At 38.4% G+C, this 23889-nt stretch overlaps 1 protein-coding gene across 1 annotated transcript in view; it reads left to right on the top strand.

Annotated features, from left to right (window-relative positions):
• The window catches only part of LOC122668858 (dolichyl-diphosphooligosaccharide--protein glycosyltransferase subunit STT3A-like), a 41417-nt gene that overhangs the window by 7227 nt on the left and 10301 nt on the right, over positions 1–23889 (top strand). Inside the window, exons 11-12 of the mRNA XM_043865412.1 lie at positions 12844–12947; positions 13253–13348. Coding sequence (XP_043721347.1) covers positions 12844–12947; positions 13253–13348 — 200 coding nt within the window. The remainder of the gene's footprint in view (positions 1–12843; positions 12948–13252; positions 13349–23889) is intronic.

Below are 23889 nucleotides of genomic sequence, written 5' to 3'. Positions count from 1 at the left end.
TAACTTGGATTATGATAGGCACAGTTGCATTAACTTGGCCTCTACTATCGGATTCAAAAATAATTCTGTACTAATGGGGCCCAAGCCCAAAGCTTTGACTCTTTTTATGCATATTTCTGATCCTAGGGTATCAATAGGCATAATTATATTCCTTCCTCTTTGGCAGTTTTCAAGCTTCTTTTTATCTGAAAGACATTTATAATTGGATGTTTAAGGTGTATCGGTTTTCATTTTTTTAGGCTATCCCTGACTAGACATGGCGACAGTTGAATCATAATAGTGGCTATAGGTATCCAGTAACTAGGAAGATAGACTCAGTTCCGTTTGAATCCCTACTTGAACTCATTTATTTAAAAAAGAATAGAAAAGCAAAGAGTTGATGCGTTAGCATGGTTGGACTGGAACGACCCACTTTGGAGACCTAAGCTGAGATGCACTGGCCCAACTCGGTTTTTTTATGTCAAAAGAGGGCTTGTAGATTACATAGAAGCAGTCTGTTATTTTATTTTATTTGGGTAGATTATGTAGAATTTATTTCGTTTATTTTCCTATTTATTTGGTTTTTTCGTTTACCTCTGCAAAGCAGGGGTGCTACGACTGCATACCATAGTTGTCAAGGCGGCAAGACAACCTAAGGCGGTGGAGGGGTTCCTAAGCGCTTAGGCGGCAAGGCGCCTGCCTAGGCGCCCAAGTGTTATTTTTTTTTTATTTCCCCTCTTTTCTAACATTATTTAGTATGCTACAATATATACCTTGTATCATCAAAAATCAACATTAAGCCACATCAAGTCATAAAAAATCAATATTAAGCAACATCAAGTCATCAAAAATCAACATTAAGTCACATTAAGTAATAAAAAATCAATATTAAGCCACACAAAGTCATAAAAAATCAACATAGAACTAGAAGACAGCAGAACTGAAGAAGCAAGCTATTGGAAATTTGAAACAATCAAAACATACATTTGGTTTATACTGTTCTTAGAAAATATGATCTTATCAATAAGTAATTAAACTGCTCTCGATTTAGAAAAATATTCTTGTTATCTAAGAAGTTTGACTGATCAAATGATTTTATTTTTACATGAGACTTTTTGGATTAGGTAGAACACTAAACCAGCTTTCCAACAAATCCAAGATTGCTTAAATCTGATTTATATTGAATGAGTTATGTTCTGGTCAAACCTTATTTAGTGTGCGCGAATGCTATCAAAATTGCTCTGAATGAAAATATTTTTTTAAATATCAAAACAAATGAATATTTTACCGCCCTTTGGGTTTTTAGCAATGTTATATTGTATTAAGATTTATGAAATTTTTAGATTTGAGAAAAAACTCAGCATTAGAAAGTTGAAAATTTCACCTATCGCAAAAAATTCAGTTTTTGTTCTTGAACTGGGGGGGTTTACTTTTTATCCTTTTGGGATTTGATTTTTTAACTATTTTTATTGGATTCAAATAGGGGGTATTTGCTTATTTGTGAATAATATCTTAAGTAAATGTCATTTAAATGATATTTGGCATAAGTGCATAACTAAGTGCCAGAACTTGGTCCAATACCAATTAAACCAGTGTAAGGCGCCTTACACTATGGCGGCAGTCACCTAGGCCCCTAGAGATCTGCCTGGATGCCTAGGCGGCGTCTAGGCGACGCTTTGACAACTATGCTGCATACATTATTACCCTCCCCAGACCCCGCATTGGTGGTAGCCTCGTGCCTTGGGTACACCCTTTTTAGTTGTTTTAGTAGTTGCTATTAGGAGCAAGGTACTAAAACTCGGGTCTCGATGCCATCTCGGTCCCTCAAAAAACCGAGTCGAGTCGAGATCTCGGCGAGTTGGTGCATTTTTTTTTTTCCGACTCGAAGCCTCAACTCGGTGGGTTTTAGACCTATTTTGGGTCTGAAACTTGGTATTTAGCCTATTTTAGGCCATTTAAACACAATGACATTATCAGATTTTGCAAAAACAAAATCCAAATAAGACTTTTACATCAGACCCTAAGTTGGTAGGCGACGACGTACTAAAATACCCTACTCTACTCATAAATGACATAATTTAGTAATAGAAAGCTAGTAAAACATTCAATTAATAATAAAACAACTTAATAAGCATTAGAAATGTTAAAGTGATACATCAAATTGTTTAACAATGTTACAACTATCATCACATAAACTGAGATTGAATCACGTATTCAGTCCCCACTCGTGCCACATAGTCTTCCCATGACATAATGTTGCTGCACTGTTGCATATAGTGCTCCACAGCCATGGTACAAAATTTCGTGATATATCGCCAAAATTTCGGTAATTTCGACACTACCGAGACAAGATGGGCTTCTGAAATGAAAAAAGTTCAAATTTTGGCGATATTTCGGTATATTTCGTAGAAATATTGTGTATTGAGCAGTATATTTCAGTAAATTTTGGTAAATTTCGTAGAAATACTTTGTGTATTGAGTATTGAACTATTGACTATTATGAAGTTTATGAGTTATAACTTATGCACTTATGACTTTATGAGTTTAAATTAAAGGCTACATTTGACTTTATTTTTGTTTCATTACTTTGTTTAAATTTCTTATTTTGTCTTTTAGTACTTAAACAATATGTATTTAACTATTTTATACAACAGGGTCTGACCGTATACAGTCAATCAAGGGTGCAAACCATAAACACCACTTTGAGTTCATTTTTTTTGTAATATGAAGGTTTAATGTGTTTATTTAGCTTAAATAAGGGTGTCCATGAAGTATCAGGCCTAGATATAGCCAAATACCCACCGAGATGGACTCCCGAAATATTGCAGAAAAAATGCAATATTTCGGCAAAATTTTGCCAAATTTCGGATATTTCGGATATCTCGGTAGGCCCGAGATACCGATATATTGCGAGATATAGTACTATGTCCACAGCATTCAGGTAAGAGTTGTCATCAACATATGCCAAGTCGCCTATCCTAGGGTATAACTGTTGCCATGAGGCGTGAGACGGTTGCCATGAAGTGTGAGATCCACTGCTACTGTCATATTGAGGCATGTATGGGACTGGGAATATGTGCCTAAAACCAGACCCAGTGCTTTGATTGTCAAACTCATGTGTTGACTGGCCAAACTGGCCATACGCACTATATTCAGAACCGGTGCTCTCCTGGCCATAATCATAGTCATGATGAGGCTGAGATGAATGCCACGACTGATGCTCACTAGTAGTATCTATACTCATGCTTCCGGATGTGAATGTACTCTAGTTGGGAAGAAGAGAGGATTTTGGGGGTTATGGACAGAACTCACCGAGATATGGCGAGTTCTGTTGAGTTAGGTGGGCTTTTTAACTGTTAGGTGGGTAAAAAAATGGACCGAAACCGAGATCCAATCGTCGAGATCTCGACGAGATATTGGACTTTTTAATATCGCCTATGGTCTCGTCTCGGCTTTTCGAAATACCGAGAAACTCGGAGTTCTCGAAGTATGATTAGGAGTCTTTCTATATCTTTAAATATCTACATGTAACCTACAATGTGAAGACAGAATTGAAGAAGATAGTGAGTTATGTTTGTTTACGGTGCTATGGACTGTTAGGTTGTGAGCCTTCCCCTTCCTCCCTCTAACACAATTCCTTTCCCACTCTCAGGTACGAGTTACTTCCCCTCTCTCTCTGATTCCTCCTTTCATAGTCTATTTCCCTATCCCAGATACTACTCCTTATTTCCCTCTTCTTTTTTCTAAGTTCTCTATCTTCCTCACCTGCTAAGCTTACCGTGACCATAACTGGTTTCTGTATCGACAATTTCCAGATTTGGTTGAGTTCGTTGGAACTCCTTTAAGACAACCAAAGAGGACCCGATATTCAGGGGTTGGGTCACATCTTTAGGGCGATTCAAACCCTAGAACCCTACCTCTTTTACTTCCCCTATCATGAGATTCTTACCTTGAATATCAGACCAAACCTGCAACTAATGCTACCTTCTATTTCAGGAATTTATCTTAGAATCATTGCTTGCTTATTGAGGCTTATTTGGGTTATACTCCATAGGGCCGGTGATTGCTAACTTGTTCCTAAGATTTCCCGACATTTGAAGCTCCCTGTGGAAAACCTGATTGAACTTAAGGGAATACGCCACCACTGGTTTCTGTTTTGATCGAAGATTGAAGACAATTTCACACTCGCGGGTTGTTATTTGATTTGTATTTGTTTGATTTCCTTAAATACCTTACCTATATTCCTAATCCTCTTCAATCCCTTATTTTGTTTTGGTTCCAAGATAGTCATCCCTTTTAATTCATATATTTCTTTCTATCCTGCTTCATTGTCTTCCTAAGTTACCTTTAAGATTTTGTTTAAATTACCAACCCATTTGAAACTTCAGTTTATTTACAGAATTGCTATTAAACTCATTATTGGAGTTGTCTAGTACTTGGATGGGCCCATACCGATCCCAAACGGGGTTTTGTTGAATCCAGGATTGCACCAAGAGTATTTTTGAGCTTGTTATTGCCATTGGCTACTAAAGCCCCATAAAGTTACCTTTTTTTGTTGAGAATAAGAAGTTACCTCGAGTCACTGAAGGAATGATCTCAAGGCCTAGCCACTCACAAAGGATTGAGACACGAGGGCTGATATCATGAGAACAGAGTGCTTTTGTCAAGAAGTTCAAACTCTCATGATAGATGAAGAAATGGGCCAGTCAGAAGATGAAGCTTCCCTAGTTTAACATTGAGATTTTGTGATTGTGAGACTTGAAGAAAAGGATATAACTGTTAAATGCATGTATGAAGTCAATACAAAGGCCCTCTTACCATAATATCATGAGTAGGCCAACTTTGTTACAAGACGCAGCTACTTCTTCAGTCAGAAAGATTTGTCGGGGTTCTGTCCTAGTTTCTTAAATTCTTATCCTGCTGACAGTGAGGACTGAGGATCCAACGAGAAGCCTCCCCACATGGCCCTGTGTGACCATGATGCTTTCAGGAGAACATATCAATGCTTGAACACTGTGAATACTTCCAAGCAAGCATTCCTAAATGGAGTACCGGTGAAGTCAAAAGGGTCTTTCTGATGTTGAAATCAGCTGGGAGCGACTGAATGAGTTAAGTGCATATTGTGGCAAGGTCAACACACAGTTGCAACAGATAGCTGAGTGCATAAACAGTGGGGACATTCATTGTGGGGAAAAAAACCATGGGGGAGAGTAGGATGTTCCTGTTGTCATGCACTTCTTATGACCAATTGATGAGGTTTAAATCTACCTAAGTGTTAGGTTTTAGAAATACTTAGTGGATCAGAATTGCAGACCAGTAAATAAACCATAATTGAGTGAAGTTTAATATCAAAAGAATGACAGATCAGGTGCGGGCCAAATTCTGATCGAATGTTGTAATAACAGAGAATGAGATACCCAAAAGCAGAATTCAGTCCAATGGTTAGATTCAGAATTAGAGCTCAATCATACCAGTAATCTCAAAAGAGAAATAGTAGAGGCAGTATAGGAGAAATTATGAACAGCAAAGCAGTATGGGAGAACTTTATTAACAGCAAAGCAGAGATCCTGATCTATGATACAAATGTAAGACTAAAATTAGGTTAATTTAGTCCCAAGAAAACCCACAAATTTAAAATAGAAACAAACAGCAGAATTAGAAAGTTTGTGAAATCAACCAAACCAGCAAGGAATTCTCCCAGCTTTGGATCGAATGATGCTTGTATAGGGTAGAAACACTGCTGAAAGTTTCAATTGATTCTGATGGTTGAGCTGGAAGATATGACAGCAACTCCCAAAATAGAAACTAATTCTCTGCAGACCAAACTAGCCACCAGTTTGGGCTCTAACTTGGATTGAGTGTGGGATCTATGGAGAGAGGGCTCTGCTGCAAGTTTGATGAAGTTCTGATGGGTAGAAGTGAAGTTATGAGGGTGGAATGAAAATAGAAAGTTAGTGAAAATAGAAGGTTTCAGCCTGTGGAATGGGTGGAAGTGAGGATTGAGTGGAGTGAATGAATGGGGGATGGTGTGCTTCAAAACCCAGCAGGGTTTGTTGATGGGATGGGGAGTTATGAAATTAGAAACTTGCAGCCAAAGGGGTTTGCAGGGGTGCAGCAACAGCTTCAATCGAAGGATCAATCAGCAGCAGCAACAGTTGAAGTGGAGGGATGTCTTCGACCTTCGGATGGTGATCTTCAGTAGCAGCAACAGTCACAGGCAGCAGCAGTTGAAGAGTCACAGCAACAGTCACCAACAGAGCTCGAGCAGGGTAGGAGGAAAAGAAGAAGATAGGAGAAAGGATGGATAAAGATGCTTCGGCTCTCTCAACCAGGTTTCTCAACCCTTCAAGTCACAATCAAAACTTGAGAAGGGAATCATAATTTGCCAAAAGCAATCTTCAGTCAACTGTAAAATTGTGGGGGAGACAATAACAGCCTTTACAATATAAAGAGGGCAATACTTGCACCTCAAGTAAGAGAGAAAATAAAAACTTTACGTAATAAGTTGCAACATAAAACAGAAACTACTCTAATTAACTAGGACTGAAATAAATTAGCAACATAATGCATGGTTGTCACGTCGTCACGGCGATCCAAGTTGGTGTAGGGGTGTCATGTCGATATATCGACATGTCGCCCGCCATGGCGATCCTATCGACCGTGTTTTATTTTTTATTTTCTCTATTTTAATGTCATTTAGTATGCTATAATATATACCCTATAACATAAAAAATTAACATGAAAGTGTACTACTAGTCTACTACTCTACTATGGTTTAATTCATGAAAGTGTAATATCCATTAGTGTATATGAAATCATGGATTATCAAATAATTGATAGCAATAGTCTTGCTGATAATAAAGTTGAAAAATCATGAGAGTTGAGATATGATTCGTATGAAAGTGACTACAAAAGTAACAAAACAAAAAAACAATTACAAGAACGTAATTTATATTGAGTGAATAAAGCTAATAAACAACCCATCTAAATAAAAAAAAATTTGCTAATGTGAATATGTGATTGTGTATTAGTCAATAGTGTATTAGTGTTTTCTGTTTGATGTTTTTTTAATTTTTTTTATGGTAAGGAAACAGCATTAAAATAAAAATTGGTTAAAAAAATTATTGTTAAAAAATTAAGTTTTATAATTTGAAACAACCATGTCACCCGATATGGCCATATGTCGTGGTATGGCGTCCATGGTGGCGCCATGACAACTATGACATAATGTAATCTTCACTCCTTCAAGTGGTCCCCACCAAAGGTGATATCGGTCAGCACTTGAAGTACCAAAATCTGTCAATAAAAATTAACAATAATGCCCCCACAATCTGGGTTTGAGAGACCCAGCAAATCCCAGCCCTATTGGGCTGGGCCAACATAAGGTTGGTTGGCTCAATGGCCCATTGGGTCGGTCCACCAATTGGTCAAGTGAACCAGCCCTTCTCCCATGAGTTCCTGTAGTGTATTTCTTGCTAAACAGCTTGGCTTCTGCATCAGCTACACTTTGATTGAACCCTGCTGTAGAATGAGGGAATCGAATCCCCAAATCTCAGATTCATACAAAGGTTGGATTCTGAGATCTAGTTCTATTCCGATGCAGATAGGCATTCGAATATTAAAGAACAGCAGTTGGTATTGATCTCAACAAATAAGAGAGTAAGAAAACAAAGATTAAACAGTGTATCGGGAGTACGGAACAGCAACTGCGAACCACAACCTGCTGAACAAATAAGATATTCAGAAAGAAAAAGATTAAACAGAGTAGCAAGGGTTAGGAACAGCAACTGAGAACCACTGATGCAGGGCAGGAGCTGAAGGTGTATTTTCGCAAGAAGAAAAGGGGCAGCAGGCCCCAAGCTCAGGCCTAGCTCTCAGCTAGGAGGCCCAGCCCAATTCATGGGCTTAGATGGGCTTATTAGTTTCGCTACGTAAGTTTTAATTTGAGATGTTTAATTTGATTTGTTAAGTTTCTTAGTTAAACTATGTTTTTCTTTTACTTAGACTAGGATTTAGCTTTCCTATTCAGAATAGGATTATACTTGCTGTTTTGCTATTTAAATTTTGTAAGAGCCAAAGCTCCACATGATTTATTGAATTGAATATTGAAGTTTTCTCTGCAACTATTGAGGGAATCAACTTGCATGAAGCTAATAGGACAGAGGGAATCTGTTCCTGAGGTGGGAAACCTGATTATCTTTCTGCTATTTTCATACTCTGTTATCTTCCATTCAGGTATAATCTCTGATTTAGTATTTTAGTTTCAATTTATATTCGCTGGTCAGTAGTTTACATTGGGTATGTTATTCAGTTACTTCAACCTCATTAATACCCCCATTGTATCCCTGCGGTTGCCCTGTTTTAGTATTGTTTTCAGCCAAATTTCTATATCAACCACAACCCAATCTGGCCATCAGATTTGGGTGATATTTGGGAGTTATTACGTCAACCCCAAAAGAATAACTCGATCAAGGTTGGTGGAATTCTAACCAGTGGATTTGATCTTATAGGAAATCTCCTATTTTCTGCAAATCTCTATTTCAGATTTGGTGTTTTCAAAATTAATTCAAATCTATCCATCCGATTGATCTCATACTTCGGGAATATTATTGGGCTGTTGAGAGGGCAACTCAATTTTAGTTTCAGCCTAATCCAAGTTGTTGATCTAATTTAATTTTATAATCCCTATTTGCTGAAATCTAAGTTCAGATTTTGAGTTTCTCTAGATTCTAATAAATCTCAAACTGACCATTGGAGCTCTCCCATTTTTTGAAGGATCTCTATCCTCTATATTTGTGATTAAAGAGCAACCTAGTGCATTTGGCTCCTGCTGCTGCAGGGTCTGAGAGGGGCAAATGTACGCAGCCTTATCCCCTGCTTCACACGAGAGTCTATTTCCAAGTTTTGAACCCACAACCAACAGGTTGCAATAGCGCAACTTAACCATTGCGCCAAGGCTATTCCTAGAATTTAACTCTCACCAGAGGGTTGAATTTTCTATTAATTGTTGGGTTGATTATCTAAGTGGGGTTCATAGTTCCAAATCTCAGTTTCGCAAGAAACCGAGGCAAAACCATAATGCGATATCACTTTGTACCTGGTTTTGACATGTTTTGGCCATATTTCGGTAATTTCGCAAGTTTCGACTTGAGCCATCTAATATAAATTCACCTATCCCTATTGATACTTGTCAGAACTTGGGAGTTTCGACCTGAAACTGGTTGAACCACCTTATTTATGCCAAATATCATTTAATTAAATGTTTCATTTACTTAAGACATTATTCATAAATAAGCAAATACCTCCCATTTGAATCCAATAAAAATAGTTAGAAAATCAAATTCCAAAAGGATAAAAAGTCAACCCACCCAGTTCAAGAACAAAAATTGGATTTCGACGGTAGCTAAAATTTTCAACTTTCTAATCTGGGGTTTTTCTCAAATCTAAAAATTTCATAAATCTTAATATGGTAAAACATTGCTAAAAAACAAAGAAGTGGTAAAATATTCATGTGTTTTAATATCTAAAAAATATTTTCATTCAGAGCGGTTTTGATAGCATTCGCATGCGCAACAAATAAAGTTTGACCGAAACATGAATCTTTCAATATAGATCGGATTTAAGCAATCTTAGACTTGTTGGATATCTAAAAAATATTTTCATTGGTTTTTAGCAATGTTTTACCATATTAAGAAAATTCAAATTTTGTTCTTGAACTGGTGGGTTGATTTTTTATCCTTTTGGAATTTGATTTTCTAACTATTTTTATTGGATTCAAAATTGGGGGGGGGGGGGGTTGTGTATTTATGTATAATATTTTAAGTAAATGAAATAACAAATATAAAAACATTTACTTAAATGATATTTGACATAAATAAGCGAAGTTTCTGGTTTGATACCATTTTCAAACAATATACACCATCAAACTTGGGTCAAAACCACTAGTACCATTTTGAGTGTTCTTTATGCGAAACTAATGCATGGATTGGGTTCAAAATGTTAAAAATAGTCAGCACAGCCAAAATCAGGGCAAAAAAACAACTTCTGGGTCTTGAAACCAAGGTTTCGAGTTGGCCTGGAAAAAGTACCAGGTTTCAACTGAGATACGGTCGAAACCTGGCATATCTCGGTTTTAGGGCTGGCCGAAACCGGCCTTGAAACCGAGGTTTAGAACCTTGGTTGGGTTAGCTTGGGATCTTGACTGGGAGGTATTCTCTCGACCCCCCCCCCCCCACCCCCACCCCACCCCACCCCACCCCACCCCACCAATCACAAGCTACTGAACTCTACAATCAGAAACTCATAATTGACTGGAATACAAGGTACTTACTTGAAAATTGAAATCAGTTTGTAGAAAAGAAGAAAAAAAGAAGAGAGGATATAACCCACTAGAATCACCACAACAGTAATAGAGTTGCATCACCACAGAATTGACAATATCTATAGCTGATTGAATGAACAAATCATGGGCTGTAGTCCCCTCTAATGATTTATTTATTCAAAGAGAATAAAGAGAATCACAATGGAACTCAACAAGGGAAAAAAAAAAAAGAGAGTATAGGAAACCCCTTAGGTCGACAGCCCCTTTTGAAGTGTCTCAACTACTTGAAACACTTATGGAGAGGATAGAGTTCTCACTTATTGGAACTTTATTACCTACTATTACAAGTAACTAATTAAAACAAAAACAAACCAAATAGAAAAACAAAAACAAACCAAATAGAATACTAAAAAGGAGTCCCACAATGGGGACTGTTGCTTGTCCATAAAGGGCCCAAAACTGGGTGAACTGAGTTCATGACTGAGTCAACTCAGCTGAGTAACTGAGTTGTCTCACTTGGGCTCTTTTTGTCCTTGGTACTTCTTTGAGTACATTTGATCTGCATCGCCAATGGCACCAATGGCATTTGACATAAGTGCTATTGTATGCATGTTGGTTCCATATTGGTTCTTCCTTGCATGCTAGGTAGGTGTTGTTGCAACCTAGGGTTTCAAAACCCTGATTTGGTTACTTAGGGCCCCCCTCAAACTAATCAATCTCAAATAAAGTAGATAGTGGTGATTCTGTAATTTCTAAAACAGTACTGGACCCTTTTGGAAAGGCAAAACAGAATCTAGGATGAAAATGTAATTAATTCTGGATAGGAGGATTTATCTGTAAAGAACTCAAACGAAGGAGCTATTTTAATATCAGAAAGTATGTAAGTTTATCAGAAGATGCATGGTATGAGTACTTACTGGTAAATATTTCTGGAATTGCATAAACAGTAGACCCAACCTCAAACAAGTTGATCAAACTCTCTCCTCGAGCAGCCAAATCAATCGAGCTGAGATCCTGACCCCCAGACCTCTTGGAAGTATAGCCAATAACAGACTCAATCATCAATCAGTGATTCAATGAAAATTCAAAGAAATCAATCCAGGTGGAACTAGTAGAGCCAGTATGGTTCTTGGTTTGGTTCTCACAGCCCCCTTTGAGTTTCAATCTGAAACTAAGTAAGATGAAGCGCCTCCAACAGAGGAATACCTCCTCAAACTCAGTCTTTGCTGAGTTGAATCGATGGGAGTTCCAACAGTTTCTCTCCCATCAAGTGTAATGTCCAGAACATAGTACAGCTAATAGAAATTACAAACACCTCAACTAAGAGAAGAATATGGATGAAGATAAAGCAGTTTACCATGAACTGTTGCCTAGGTTGCTCATCAACTGTAGATCAAGGTTGGCCCATCAAACCCTTGAGACGAAAAGAGGCCCATTCTCTGCCAGGAAAACCATTTTTCATTAACCATACTTCTGCCAGAGTTGATTACATATGGGGGCATAAATAGACTCAACCCAGTGAAAGATGTAAGAAGCTTTCCTAACCTATCTAATCCCCTTCCCCAAGCAATAACAACTCTAGAAACCATCCAAAAACTAAAGACCTAAATAAGAAGCCATATATTCCTGTCATTCCAACCCATGTAGCTGAAACTAAACCCAAGGTCCATTAAAGGGAAAAAAAAACCCAAAAACCAAACTAATAACAGTCTATGGGGCTTGGTGGCTGGCTGCATCAATAGGCTTATCCATGGACCACTTGGTACTCAAACTTAGAAAAGGTCGTCCGTGAATTCTCCTAGTGATCCTCCTGCCTGGATCCAGGTGAGCGTAGTGCTTAATTGGAGTTCTGCCCTTGGTAGAGCCTCTTGAGGTGCATGGGTCAAGCAAATGATTGGTGCAGCTTTGACATCAATCACAGAGGGTAAAAATGGAAGCAGAAAATATACTATGACCTCCCATGTATGAAATGATGACTGACATTAGAGAAAAAGTTTGAGAAAATCTCTGGGGCATGTGTTGCTTTAGGGGCAGGGAGAATGAGATTTTCATCTTCCCATGGGTCATGGTTGGTAGTACAACTCAAATGGAAAGGAAAATCTGTATATGGTCTGCATAGTTGGTCTGGCATACTTTCTTTGTCTTTGTATTTGCATGTTGTTGAATCATAGGTTTCTGGATTTGACACTTGTGATACTGTCTTACTAAAAAAATTGAAGTTTTCCAATGCCAAATGATGGAAAGCTATTTTGGGAACCCCCCCAACACACACGCACATACAAAAGCTACTTGTGGAATATGGCATATTTATCTGTAACATGGTGCTCGCCTGGGTGCCTTGGTTGGTGACATGACAACTATATATTGATTAGTAAAGAAAGAACTATTGATGATGTTGAATGAAGTCAGTCAAGTTCTGTGGCCTCTCAGTTGTATTTTTTTTGGCAAGAAATGAAATTTATTGTGTTTGATATTTCTAAGTGTTTTGTATTCTTCTGCCTTTATAAAATGTTTCTTACTTTTTTTTTTTTTAATAATTGCAGGTATTCATCATTATTCATGTGGTTGCTTTTGTATATTACATTAAAGGGCTTCTCTCACCAAAAATGTTTAAAGTGGCTGTTGCTCTTGTCGTGTCTGTTGGCATGTAAGCCCCATTGGCATTCTCTTAAGTATATATGATGCTGAATGGTACTGGTAAAAAGGGGCAAAGAAATGAGCTTAACAAATATTTGGTGCATTGGCATCCTTTGATGCCATTATGAATTTATGATTGAGATTACAGATTTATGCTGTCTAGAGATTGGTTGGAGTTGTCATGTACTATTCTTGGTTGATAAAATGATGTTGTTACCTTTCTAATTATCTGGATTGGACTGTAAACTATAGGATATATTATAATGTGCTTTTGCACTACAACAAGAACACTGAAATAATGTTTTAACTTTTCAGGGTAGTATGTTGTGCTGTGGTAGCAGTTCTTGTAGCGTTAGTAGCTTCCAGCCCAACAAAGGGATGGAGTGGGCGTAGTTTAAGTCTTCTTGATCCGTAAGCATCTATTCTTGCATTTCATATCACTATTGTATAGTTTTGTGGCTATTCAAATGGAGGTGTAACAGAATTTCTGATTAAAAGTATCATGCCCAGCTAAAGCTGATGAATTTCGAAGGTGATCATGGTTCAAAGCACAAATATTTACAATATGTGATTGACTTATTATTGAATTGAAATCCCAGTCATAGGGTTGTAACTGTCCTAGGCATAAGCAGTACAATGAATGGAACGTTCCTGCAATTAAATGATTGATGACAAGATCAGTCGTAGATGTGGAATGTGTGAGAAAACCAGACACTAATCAACCGGCACTAATGGAGGAAAGAAAGAAAGAAAGAAGAAGACCAAGAGCAAGGGTTTAAAGTATCGGTATCGTGTATCGTATTGGTGGGGTGATTTTAGGAGACGTATCGGAGGTACGTATCACACGGTATGGCGCAGCAGAAGGTTCAGATCTGTAATAGAGAGACCAGATCTAGTTTATAGGGAGGTTAGGGATAGGATAAAGGGAGAAGACTGAGGTTTCAAGATCAGATTCTGATCTTGGATGAAGAGAGAAGAAGAAACCGGGGGGGGGGGGGGATGAGAGGGAGTATCATGAGAGAGAGGAGAAGAGATGAGATTGGGAGGGGTATAGAAAGAAAGAAAAGATGTTGAGGAGAGGGGAGGGATAGAAGGTGATCAAACACACCTGCTGATTTCCAATGAAATCCAATATTCAATTCATTCTTCAAATCTTTTTTTGGTTGTTGGATTACATGAGTATATAAAGAAAATAAAAATGACTCCTGGACTCGAGCATTAATCACATAGAAGCTAACTCCAGTAAAGCATTAAATTACCTAGAAACTAATACCAAGTAAAATTAATTACTTAACACAAACTTTGGACTCCTACATAGAGAAACTTAAAAGACCCAATTTGAAAATTGAAAAGTCTAACTAAAGCACCTAGAAAAAAGAAATCAACTCATTAACTAAGCCTAGGAAAATGAAAAGACACTTTAAGAAAATTAAACTCAGGTCTGGTGGCTCTTTGGAGTCTACTTCATGGGCCCCACCAGCAATAATATCGCAGGGACTAACCCTGGCTAGCTGGGCTTAATTGAGGCTGGTTCTTGGTTGGTCTAGTTCTGATGTGGACCAAAACAACATGAGGGATCTTTTTCAGGTTTGATACTGCATCATGCTATAGATACGTGTGGAAATGGTCAAGATACACATAGAAATACACTTTGGAGCAAAAAACATTATAAATAAGAAATATTGCATTTTGTTTCCTTGATTTGATTCATTTCTCAGCAAAGAATCAAAGCCCTAACCATGAAATTTGAAAGATGTCACAAAATTGAAGTTTTGCGTGAAAACTTGTCTGTCCAGGTGCTGTTGGTGCTTTCTGGTTTCTGGAATCACGATTCTGAAGTCACATGTGCCTTTTAATGTGCGTATCGCAGTGTATCACATTGTATCACACCGTATCGGCTGATACGATACGATACGTACTGATACCTTTTTTCAATCTCTAAATCAATTGTATTGAGAGTATCAGTACATATCGATCGTATTGTATCGTATCATATCACACCGTATCGGTTGATACAATGCGATATTGATTGATACCATTTAATAAAAAAAGAGATGCACGTATCGGCCGAGACGAAACGTACGGTGTGATACTTTAAACCATGACCAAGAGAATTGGAGTAATCTGCCCATGGTTGTGTGTTGAGCAGCTTATTACAAACCGTGGGCCTTTACCTTTATTTATGAGCGCATAATGGTAACATAATCGAACTGACTTAGGCCGGATTTGGTATGATTTCTATTTCAATTTCGAATTGATTTCTTGAAATAGTCAACAAATAGTTTTTTGGTCAAGAAATTGAAATGTTTTGGTTGTATCAATATGAAATATTTTAAGAATAAAAAAATCCATTTGGTAGTTCACTTTCTGAGAATAGATTCTATATATTTCTTTGGGAAGGGTGGTGGTGTGGTGGCAGCGGGGTAGTGGCGGTGGCGGTGGCATGGAAGTTGTGGTGGTGGTGGTGAGACCATTAGAAGAAGAAGGGTGGTGTTTTATTTTTAACATGAATTACTACTTTGCCCATCAAATTAACCATGGAGCAAGAGTGAATTCAAATGTAACAGCTCCTCAGCTATTTCAGAATTTCTATTTCACTGAAATATGGTGCAAAAATCAAACCAAACAATATCCAAAATGGAAATCACCCCATAAAATTGAAATAGAAATCATACCAAATCAGGCCTTAACACAAGTAATTAACAGTACCTAAAATACCCCAACACTAACTATGCGTTCAAATATAAACTGACTCACTTAACACTTCCCCTCAATCTAGAGCATAGACATCACCCATGCCCAACTTGGAGCATCCCTGTAGAAAAACAGCTTAAAACAAGGCTTTGGTAAATTAATCCCCAAGTTGAACATGAAAGCTGACAAACGGAGTGGAGATTAACTTCTTCATTATAGCGTCCCAAACAAAGTGACAATCTACTTCAATATGCTTCGTCCTCTCATGGAAAACATGATTATTGGCAATATAAATTGGTGCTTTGTTACCACAGAACATCTCCATCGGCTTATCAGTAGAATAACCAAGCTCTTAAACAAAGGACCAAAGCCGCATCAACTCAGTAGCAGTGTGAGCCATAGCTCTATACTTTTGCCTCAGCACTGGAACGAGCGACATTAGCCTGTTTCTTGCTTCTCCACGTAATAAGATTGCCGCCAAAGAAAAGTACAGTACCCTGTAGTTGACCATCTATCGCCATCAGCTCCAGCCCAGTCAGCATAAGAATAACCAACCATATTAGTATGATCGTGACGACGGTAAATAATTCCCTTTCCTAGAGCACCTTTGAGATATCTCAGTATATGACAAGCTGCCTCCCAGTGAACATGCTTAGGTGTTTGCATAAACTGACTAATCACACCAACAAAAAATGATATATTCGGTCAAGTAATAGTGAGATATATCAGCTTGCCAACAAGTCTTCGATACTGATGCTTACCTTCAAAGTCTTTGTCATCAGAAGCCCCAAGTTTGACATGAGGATCCGTAGGGATATCTATAGGTTTACAACCTAACATCCTTGTATCACTCAGAAGATCAAGAACATATTTCCGTTGAGACAAACTGAGACCTTTCTTACTGCAAATGACCTCAATACCAAAGAAGTAGCGGAGAGCACCCAAGTCTTTCATCTAAAAATTCTTAACCTTTGTGATCCCAGACATATCAGTACCATAGACAATTATATCATCAACATAAACAACCAGTAAAATAACTTTGGAGTCCTGGCGACGAACAAAAATGGAGTGATATGATTAACACTAAGAGAAACCAAATGTAGGAACAACTTTGCTAAACTTATAAAACCATGCTCATGGGGACTATTTCATCCGATAAATAGTTTTGTGTAGCCTACACTTTCTCAATGTCCTCCCCTTGAGCAACATACCAAGGAGGTTGCTCCATATAAACCTGCTCATGTAAGTTACCATACAAAAAGGTATTCTTGATGTCTAACTGGTAAAGAGGCTAATCAAGTTAAAAGCCAAAGAAATGAGGATCTGCACAAAATTTAACTGAGAAACAGGAGAAAAAGTTTCAAAGTAGTCAACCCCAGAAGTCTGTGTATTGCCCTAAGCAACCAGTCAAGTTTTCAACTGCTCTACTGAACCATCAAGGTGATTCTTTATCGTGTATACCCAACAGCACTTCACAAGGTCCTTACCAAGAGGTAGAGTAACCAAAGTCCAAGTCTTGCGAGAGTGCAAGGCATCCATTTCTACATACATTGCAGTTTTCCACCCAAAGTGATTCAAAGCTTCTTGATAATGGGAAGGAATAGTGTGAGATGTAATGGACATAGCAAATTGACGAAGAGAGATAGGGAGATGAGATGTAGACACATAATTAGCAATTGGATAAACTACCAAGGAAGTTTGAGTACAAGAACGAGTACCTTTCCAAAGAGCAATAGGAAGATCAATGTCAAAGAGAGGATCTCTAGGTAAAGAGGCAGATGGTAATGACGGAGGGACGATTGGCACAGTTGGTGGTTGCTGTGGACGGCTCTTGTAAACCTGTAAAGGCACCGTAGGAGGGACAGTAGATGGTGCAGAAGGTGTGGAATCCAATATCTCAAGGGGAATGGACAGAGGAAGAGGAGGTGGAGTGGAGGTATGGGACCCAAATTAGGAACCAGACCACCAAAATAGGGTGTGGTCTCAAAGAAGGTAACATAACACAAACAAATTGCTGATGAGAAACACACTTTTGGGTACGGGAGTACCCCAAAAAATACACTTGGTAGACCGAGGAGATAACTTATTGGAACCAGGACGCAGATAATGCACAAAACATTGACTACGAAAAATATGAGGTACACTAAACAAAGGTCTATTAGGGAAGACCACGGAAAAGGTAGTATGATTACGTAGGACAGAAGACGACATCCAGTAATAAAAAAACAAGTGGTCAGCATAACATCCGTCCAATAAATTTTGGAACATTTATATGAAACATTAAAGACCTAGCAATAGCTAAAAAATGACGGTTCTTATGTTCCACCACCCCATTTTGTTAGTATAGGAACAATTGGTCTAGTGAATGAGGCCATTATCACAACAGAACGACGAAATCTCACGTTGAGTAATTTCAATTGCATTGTCAGTACCATAGTTCGAGAACTCGCGAGATCTCGACCGAGATCTCATTTTTTTGAGAGGTGGAGTCGAGTTGGTATACGAGTTAAAAAATTACACTTTCTCGGTCGAGATCTCCTGTAACTCGAGATCTCAGGTCGACCTAGATCTCGATCCATCTACTTCTTTAAAGTCACCTAACTCGACAGAACTCGATCGAGTTTTGTCCAAAAGCTGTTTTCTTCCCCATTTGAAGGTTGCGACTCATTTTAGCTCTGGGAATTCTTTAGTCGATCACATTTTATGTAATGTAACATTGTTAAGCAGAATGATGTATTGTACACTTTAAAATTTTTAATACTTATTTAAGTTGTTTAGCTATTAGTTGAATATTTTGCTTGCTTTAATGCTTTCTATTACTAAATTATGTGTAGAGTAGGGTATTTTAGTACGTCGTCGCCTACCAACTTAGGGTCTGAAGTTAAACTCCTATTTGGACTTTGTTTTTGCAAAATCTGATAATGCCATTGTGTTTAAATGGCCTAAAATAGGCTGAATACCAAGTTTCAGACCCTAACTAGGTCTAAAACCCACCGGAAAAAAATACACCAACTCGACCGAGATCTCAGTTTTTCCCAGGGTCGAGTTCCGAGTTTTAGTACCTTGGTCAGTACACAGTTTTCAAACAAATACCAAAACAACAAACAACAACAACAACCATAACCTTATCCCAACTAAATGGGGTCGGCTACATGGATTTGATAGAGGCTATGACAGTAAAAGAAATAAGAGAAGTAAAAGAAAGTAAAAGGAAGTAAAAGGAAAAGAAGAATAGAAAATAGAAAAGGAAAAAGTCAAAGCAGTAGTCAAAACAGCATCCCAGGAACATTCCCCTACAAGGGGTCGGCTACACGGGTCTTTGTCTTCCAAACAACTCTATCTGCGGTCATACTAGGATCGAGCCGTACCACATGCATATCCTTTCTTACCACTTCTCCAATAGTCATTTTAGGCTTGCCCCTACTTCTTATAGCTCCGTCAAACTGAATCTGGTCACTCTTCCTTACCGGTGCATCCAAAGGTCTCTATTGGACATGACCATACCACCTCAAGCAGCTCTCACGAAGCTTGTCTCGGATTGGTGCAACTCCCAATTTGGTTCTAATACAATTATTCCTTACTCTATCTCTCCTGGTCTTGCCACACATCCTCCTCAACATCCTCATCTCCGCTACACTCATCTTATCTATGTTACTCTTATTAACCGCCCAACATTCTGCTCCATAAGTCATGGCTGGTCTTATTACTGTCCTGTAGAATTTCCCTTTAAGCTTAATAGGCATGCGTTTGTCGCATAACACTCCCGATGCACCTCTCCAAACTGAACTCTTATTTAATTATTAAATTGTTTGAAGCCAGACACATTAGAGCAATCTCTCAAAAGATACATCCATGACATGCAAGGGTGATCATCAATAAAGGAAACAAAATGATAGATAGATACCCAGCTGAAATGCCAATGCAAAGGGGAAATGCCAGAGGTAGTAGATGCCGTTGTAGACTCGTAGATGATGAAGCCACATTAAAATAGTGTAAGCCATCCCTCTCATATCCACCACCAATCATAGTCTTTTTTGAGATTCTGGAAAACACAATAAGAAGGATGAAATGTATCGGGGCAATTAAATTATTTCGTCAATTGAATTACAAATAAGAGATTAAAAGGCAACTTGGGAACATGAAGTACTGAAGATAATGAAAGTGAAGAGGAAAGAGAAACAACACCATGACCAGTAACACTAGTAAAGGGTTCATTGGCAAGGGTAACTTGTGATGGAAGATCAGATTGCTAAAATGAAGAGAATCAGTTAGGCTTGTCGGTCATATGTGAGGAATCGCTCGAGTCAATGACCCAAGGAGTAGAAGATGAGGAGGTGAAGCATGTGGGTATACCTAAGTGTGCTAACGTAGCTGTGGATGTAGAAGAGGATGTCTCAAGTTGTTTAACGCATTTCAGAAGTTGATTGATTACATTAGTATGGGATGAAACACTACTAGTAGATGTACAACCATGATTAGTGTCAGTAGAGGGCACCACTTCAGTATTCTTATCAGAAACAGTAGTTTTTGCAAATTGTTGTTTTGCCCACTGAGGTTTGCCATGCTTTATCCAACATTTATCAACAGTGTGATTGGGGTGGCCACAATGAGTACACCAGCGAACAACAGGATCAGTAGATGGATTACCACGAGTGGCCATACCACGTCCACACCAGTCCACGGCCTCTACTAGAGACACAATCACGACCACCATTATTAACAACAAATGCTGAATTATCCTTGCAGGAGGGAGTGGAATCAGATTTAACCTAAGAAGGAGACACAACTCGCTGAATTCTGCAATATGCTTCATTGATTGAGGGAATCTTCTCACCAGCCAATATTTGACTCTTGACTGGTTGAAGATCGGAGTCCAATCCAGATAGAAACTTAGCTACAAGAAACTCAGCACGTTGAGATTTGAGAACATTGATTTTAATGTAGTTCTAAATTGGTAGGAAACCAACTAGAAGCCAATAACCAGGATCTGCCATGAACAGGGTAGTTCGAATAGGTCAAAATAGGTGTTTTTGGTTAAATTTGGGTTAGAGTTTAATGGGACCTAGAGTTTGATGGTGGGGTTAGGTCAAGTTGATGTAGAGTCTATCAGTGAAGGTTACGTTAAGTTTTAACAAGTCTAGGCCTTTCAATTAGAATCCGCAGCAAGGTTAGGGTTAGGATTTCGGGTTTTTGAAAAGAGGAAAAAAATGGATTTTTAGGGTTTATGATGGTTAGATGAGGGAACCACTTGGATCGAGTTTTCCTTAGTATGAGAGGAGACTTCGATCAAAGTTTGGTGTGATTTGGCTGGCTGGTTTGGTCTGGACAGAATTTAGGTATTGGGATTTGGGAAAATTGAAAACAAAAGGGAGAATCTTAGGGCTTGGGCTGTGAGAGGATTAGAAGAGGAATTGTAGGGGATAGGATGATTTAAACTTACTGTAGTTGCAGACAATCCTTGGCAGCAGCTTGTTTGAATGGAGAAACTTGAATAAAAATTAAATTTTGCACAAAGAACACCAAAAGAAAGCTTCAAAAGAACCACCCGGGCTTCACACGGCAATGTGTCGATTGGATCAAACACCAATCCCACCAGCCTTGATCAAACACAAGACAAAAATCTTCAATGGAGAAGAAGAGCAGCAAAAAGCTTTTCATTAATATGAAAATTCGTGTTCAATGTTTGCCCCCCTTTCAACCTTATATAAAAGACTCAAAAATAGACTCCCACACTAAAAAGGAAAGGCCTAACCCAATCATTAACCTATTTGGTTAACCTAAATTGACTAAGAAACTGAAATACTGAAGGAAATAGACTCAAAACATGCCTGAACTTCTATAGTCCTAATCCAGCCCAACTTACATAACAATTAAGTAGTCACATGACCACTTAACCAAGTCACATAATTAGTTAAGTGATCACGTGACCACTAACCAAATAAAAAGAAGGGAATTATCAGCGCCACCCCCTGACGTTTGCTTATATTTTAAAGCACACCAACTAACTACCATAATATCAATCATTACCCATTTTTGAACGATGTTAACCTCTGAAATTCCTTTGACCAAAATACCCTTTACACTAAAACATAAAAAACCTAGATTGATCCAATGAGAGAGAGAGAGAGAGAGAGATTAGCCAATCAGATTGATCCAATGACTACTTCCAATTTTTAAACTAAAATTGATTAAAAAAAAAAGCAACATGAAAGAAATCCACAAGTTACCCAGGGTGCATGTTAGTGGACATCACCACAAACACAAACACTGCAGCAAGCAAAGCTCCTCAAACCATTTCTCACAAGGAAAACAGAAAGGGGACAGGAAGGTTGCAGACTGAACATGTATGAAATTCATATTTGAAAAGAATAAGAACTTCTATAAATATCCATAAATAAAACCTATTCTATCTCCTGTAAAATCTCATTTTTACAAGAAGACTCATGTATGAAAAACTCTTGAGAACCCACATTAGATAAGTTAAAGCAAAACCCACATTTATTTCATTATAAACAGATATCATAAGAAGCATGATGAGAGCTGTCATGGTCTTGAAGGGAAGCCATTGTGGTGAAGAGGGTCAGGCCCAGTTGGAACTTGCCTCGCTGAGTCTAAAACAGAGCCTGAAGAAGATCCTCTGTTTTGATGATGCCTCTGAAACAGAAGGGTTTCGGGTCCTTTACTAATCTGAAACACAGAACATCGTTGAAAAAGAGAAACAGAAAACCCGTTGCATCAATGCCGGAAGAATGGCAGAAGCGTTCGATCCTCGCCCATGACTTCAACGGAGAAGGAATCCTGTAAACTACAAAGACCGGAAATGCTCCAAGCTACAAACCCTCAAAGAAAGAAAAAAAGATTATTTTTCTTATCAGTGTTTATGACTGAAAACAAAAACTGAAAAGAGAATGCATCACAAGTAGAGAATTGGGGAAGCGGAAAACCTTGGAAAAGAGATTAATGGTTCTAAAGAAAGTGATTCTTAGATGGGGATTCCTTGCGTTCTTCCCCAATGGCAGTCTCATGTTGAATGTTCCAGAAAGAGAGGTCTACTGCCACTTTCTTGTTTCTCAGGAAATCAAAATCTTCGTTTCGCGCATAGGGTTTGAGTAAATCCCAAAAGTTACCCCCAACGCCCATGCCTACTTTAATCCACTGCACGCCCAGTAGAACACCAAGGATTCTCTAACAAAAGAATAGTTCTTTCGATCCTATATCTGTATGATCTCACTTCTGGTAATGCAATAACATACAACAAATACCATCACCACCACCACCACCACCGTTACCAGAAAGTTGAACCAGAGCTCCACTGACTCTTCCTGCTTTAGCCTGTACTATCTTGCGCGTATAGTGTGAACAGTGCCACTGCTCGTACCGCAACGGCCCAAAACAATGAGTAATAACGTTAAGGAGTAAAAGCTAACCAAATTTAGTTTTGGTTGCCGGAGTAGGTTTCTTCTTCAGAAGACGGTAGGTCGGTGGATGTTCTCCAAGGTCGTCGGTTGAGTGTGAGGAAGAAAAAGGGTTTGTGGGTGTTTTAATTGAAAGGGTAGATTAGGTACTTCGCCAACTAAGAAGGGGAGAAGTGTCTTCTAAAAAATATTAAGCTGTTGACATCACCACTTAACAGCTTTGAACTAACGGTAGAGGGTCTGTATGTTATTAATTTGGTAAAGCAGGGGAGGCGATTGATATTATGGTAGTTAGTGGGTATGCTTTAAAATATAGGCAAACGTCAGGGGGTGGCGCTGATAATTTCCCAAAATGGAAATCTACTAACTAATCCCGTATGTAACCTTATTACCCATACTTTAGGCCCAAAAAGTGGCTTATTACATTGAAAACTCATGGGATTAAAGGCCCAACATGTATATAACCCAACCCTAGACTTATTCTTAATAAACAAGCTTATTTTGGTGATGAATCTGCATCACAGTGGAGAGGGGCTGATAGACATTGAGTTCCTCCCACCTGCCTTTAAGTGTACTGTAGTAGTCGCTAACTAATTTTCCATTCTGCTTGAAGGTAAAAAACTTTTCTTAGAGATCATATATTCTTGACTTTTTTGTCGTGAGAAAAATTCTCTTTGAGTTCATCCCAGACACCCTTTGTAGTCTTATGAAACATGACATTAGCAGCTACAAAGGGTTCCATGCTATTCCGAAGCCAACAAAGTAAAGTTGCATTCTCAGATTGCCAATCCTTATAATTATCAGCAGTGGGAACTGGTGGAGTCATAGTTAGATAATCCATCT

The sequence above is a fragment of the Telopea speciosissima genome, chromosome 7 (assembly GCF_018873765.1).
Source record: "Telopea speciosissima isolate NSW1024214 ecotype Mountain lineage chromosome 7, Tspe_v1, whole genome shotgun sequence".
NCBI classification, from domain to species: domain Eukaryota; kingdom Viridiplantae; phylum Streptophyta; class Magnoliopsida; order Proteales; family Proteaceae; genus Telopea; species Telopea speciosissima.
This window is presented reverse-complemented; position numbering and strand designations above follow the sequence as displayed.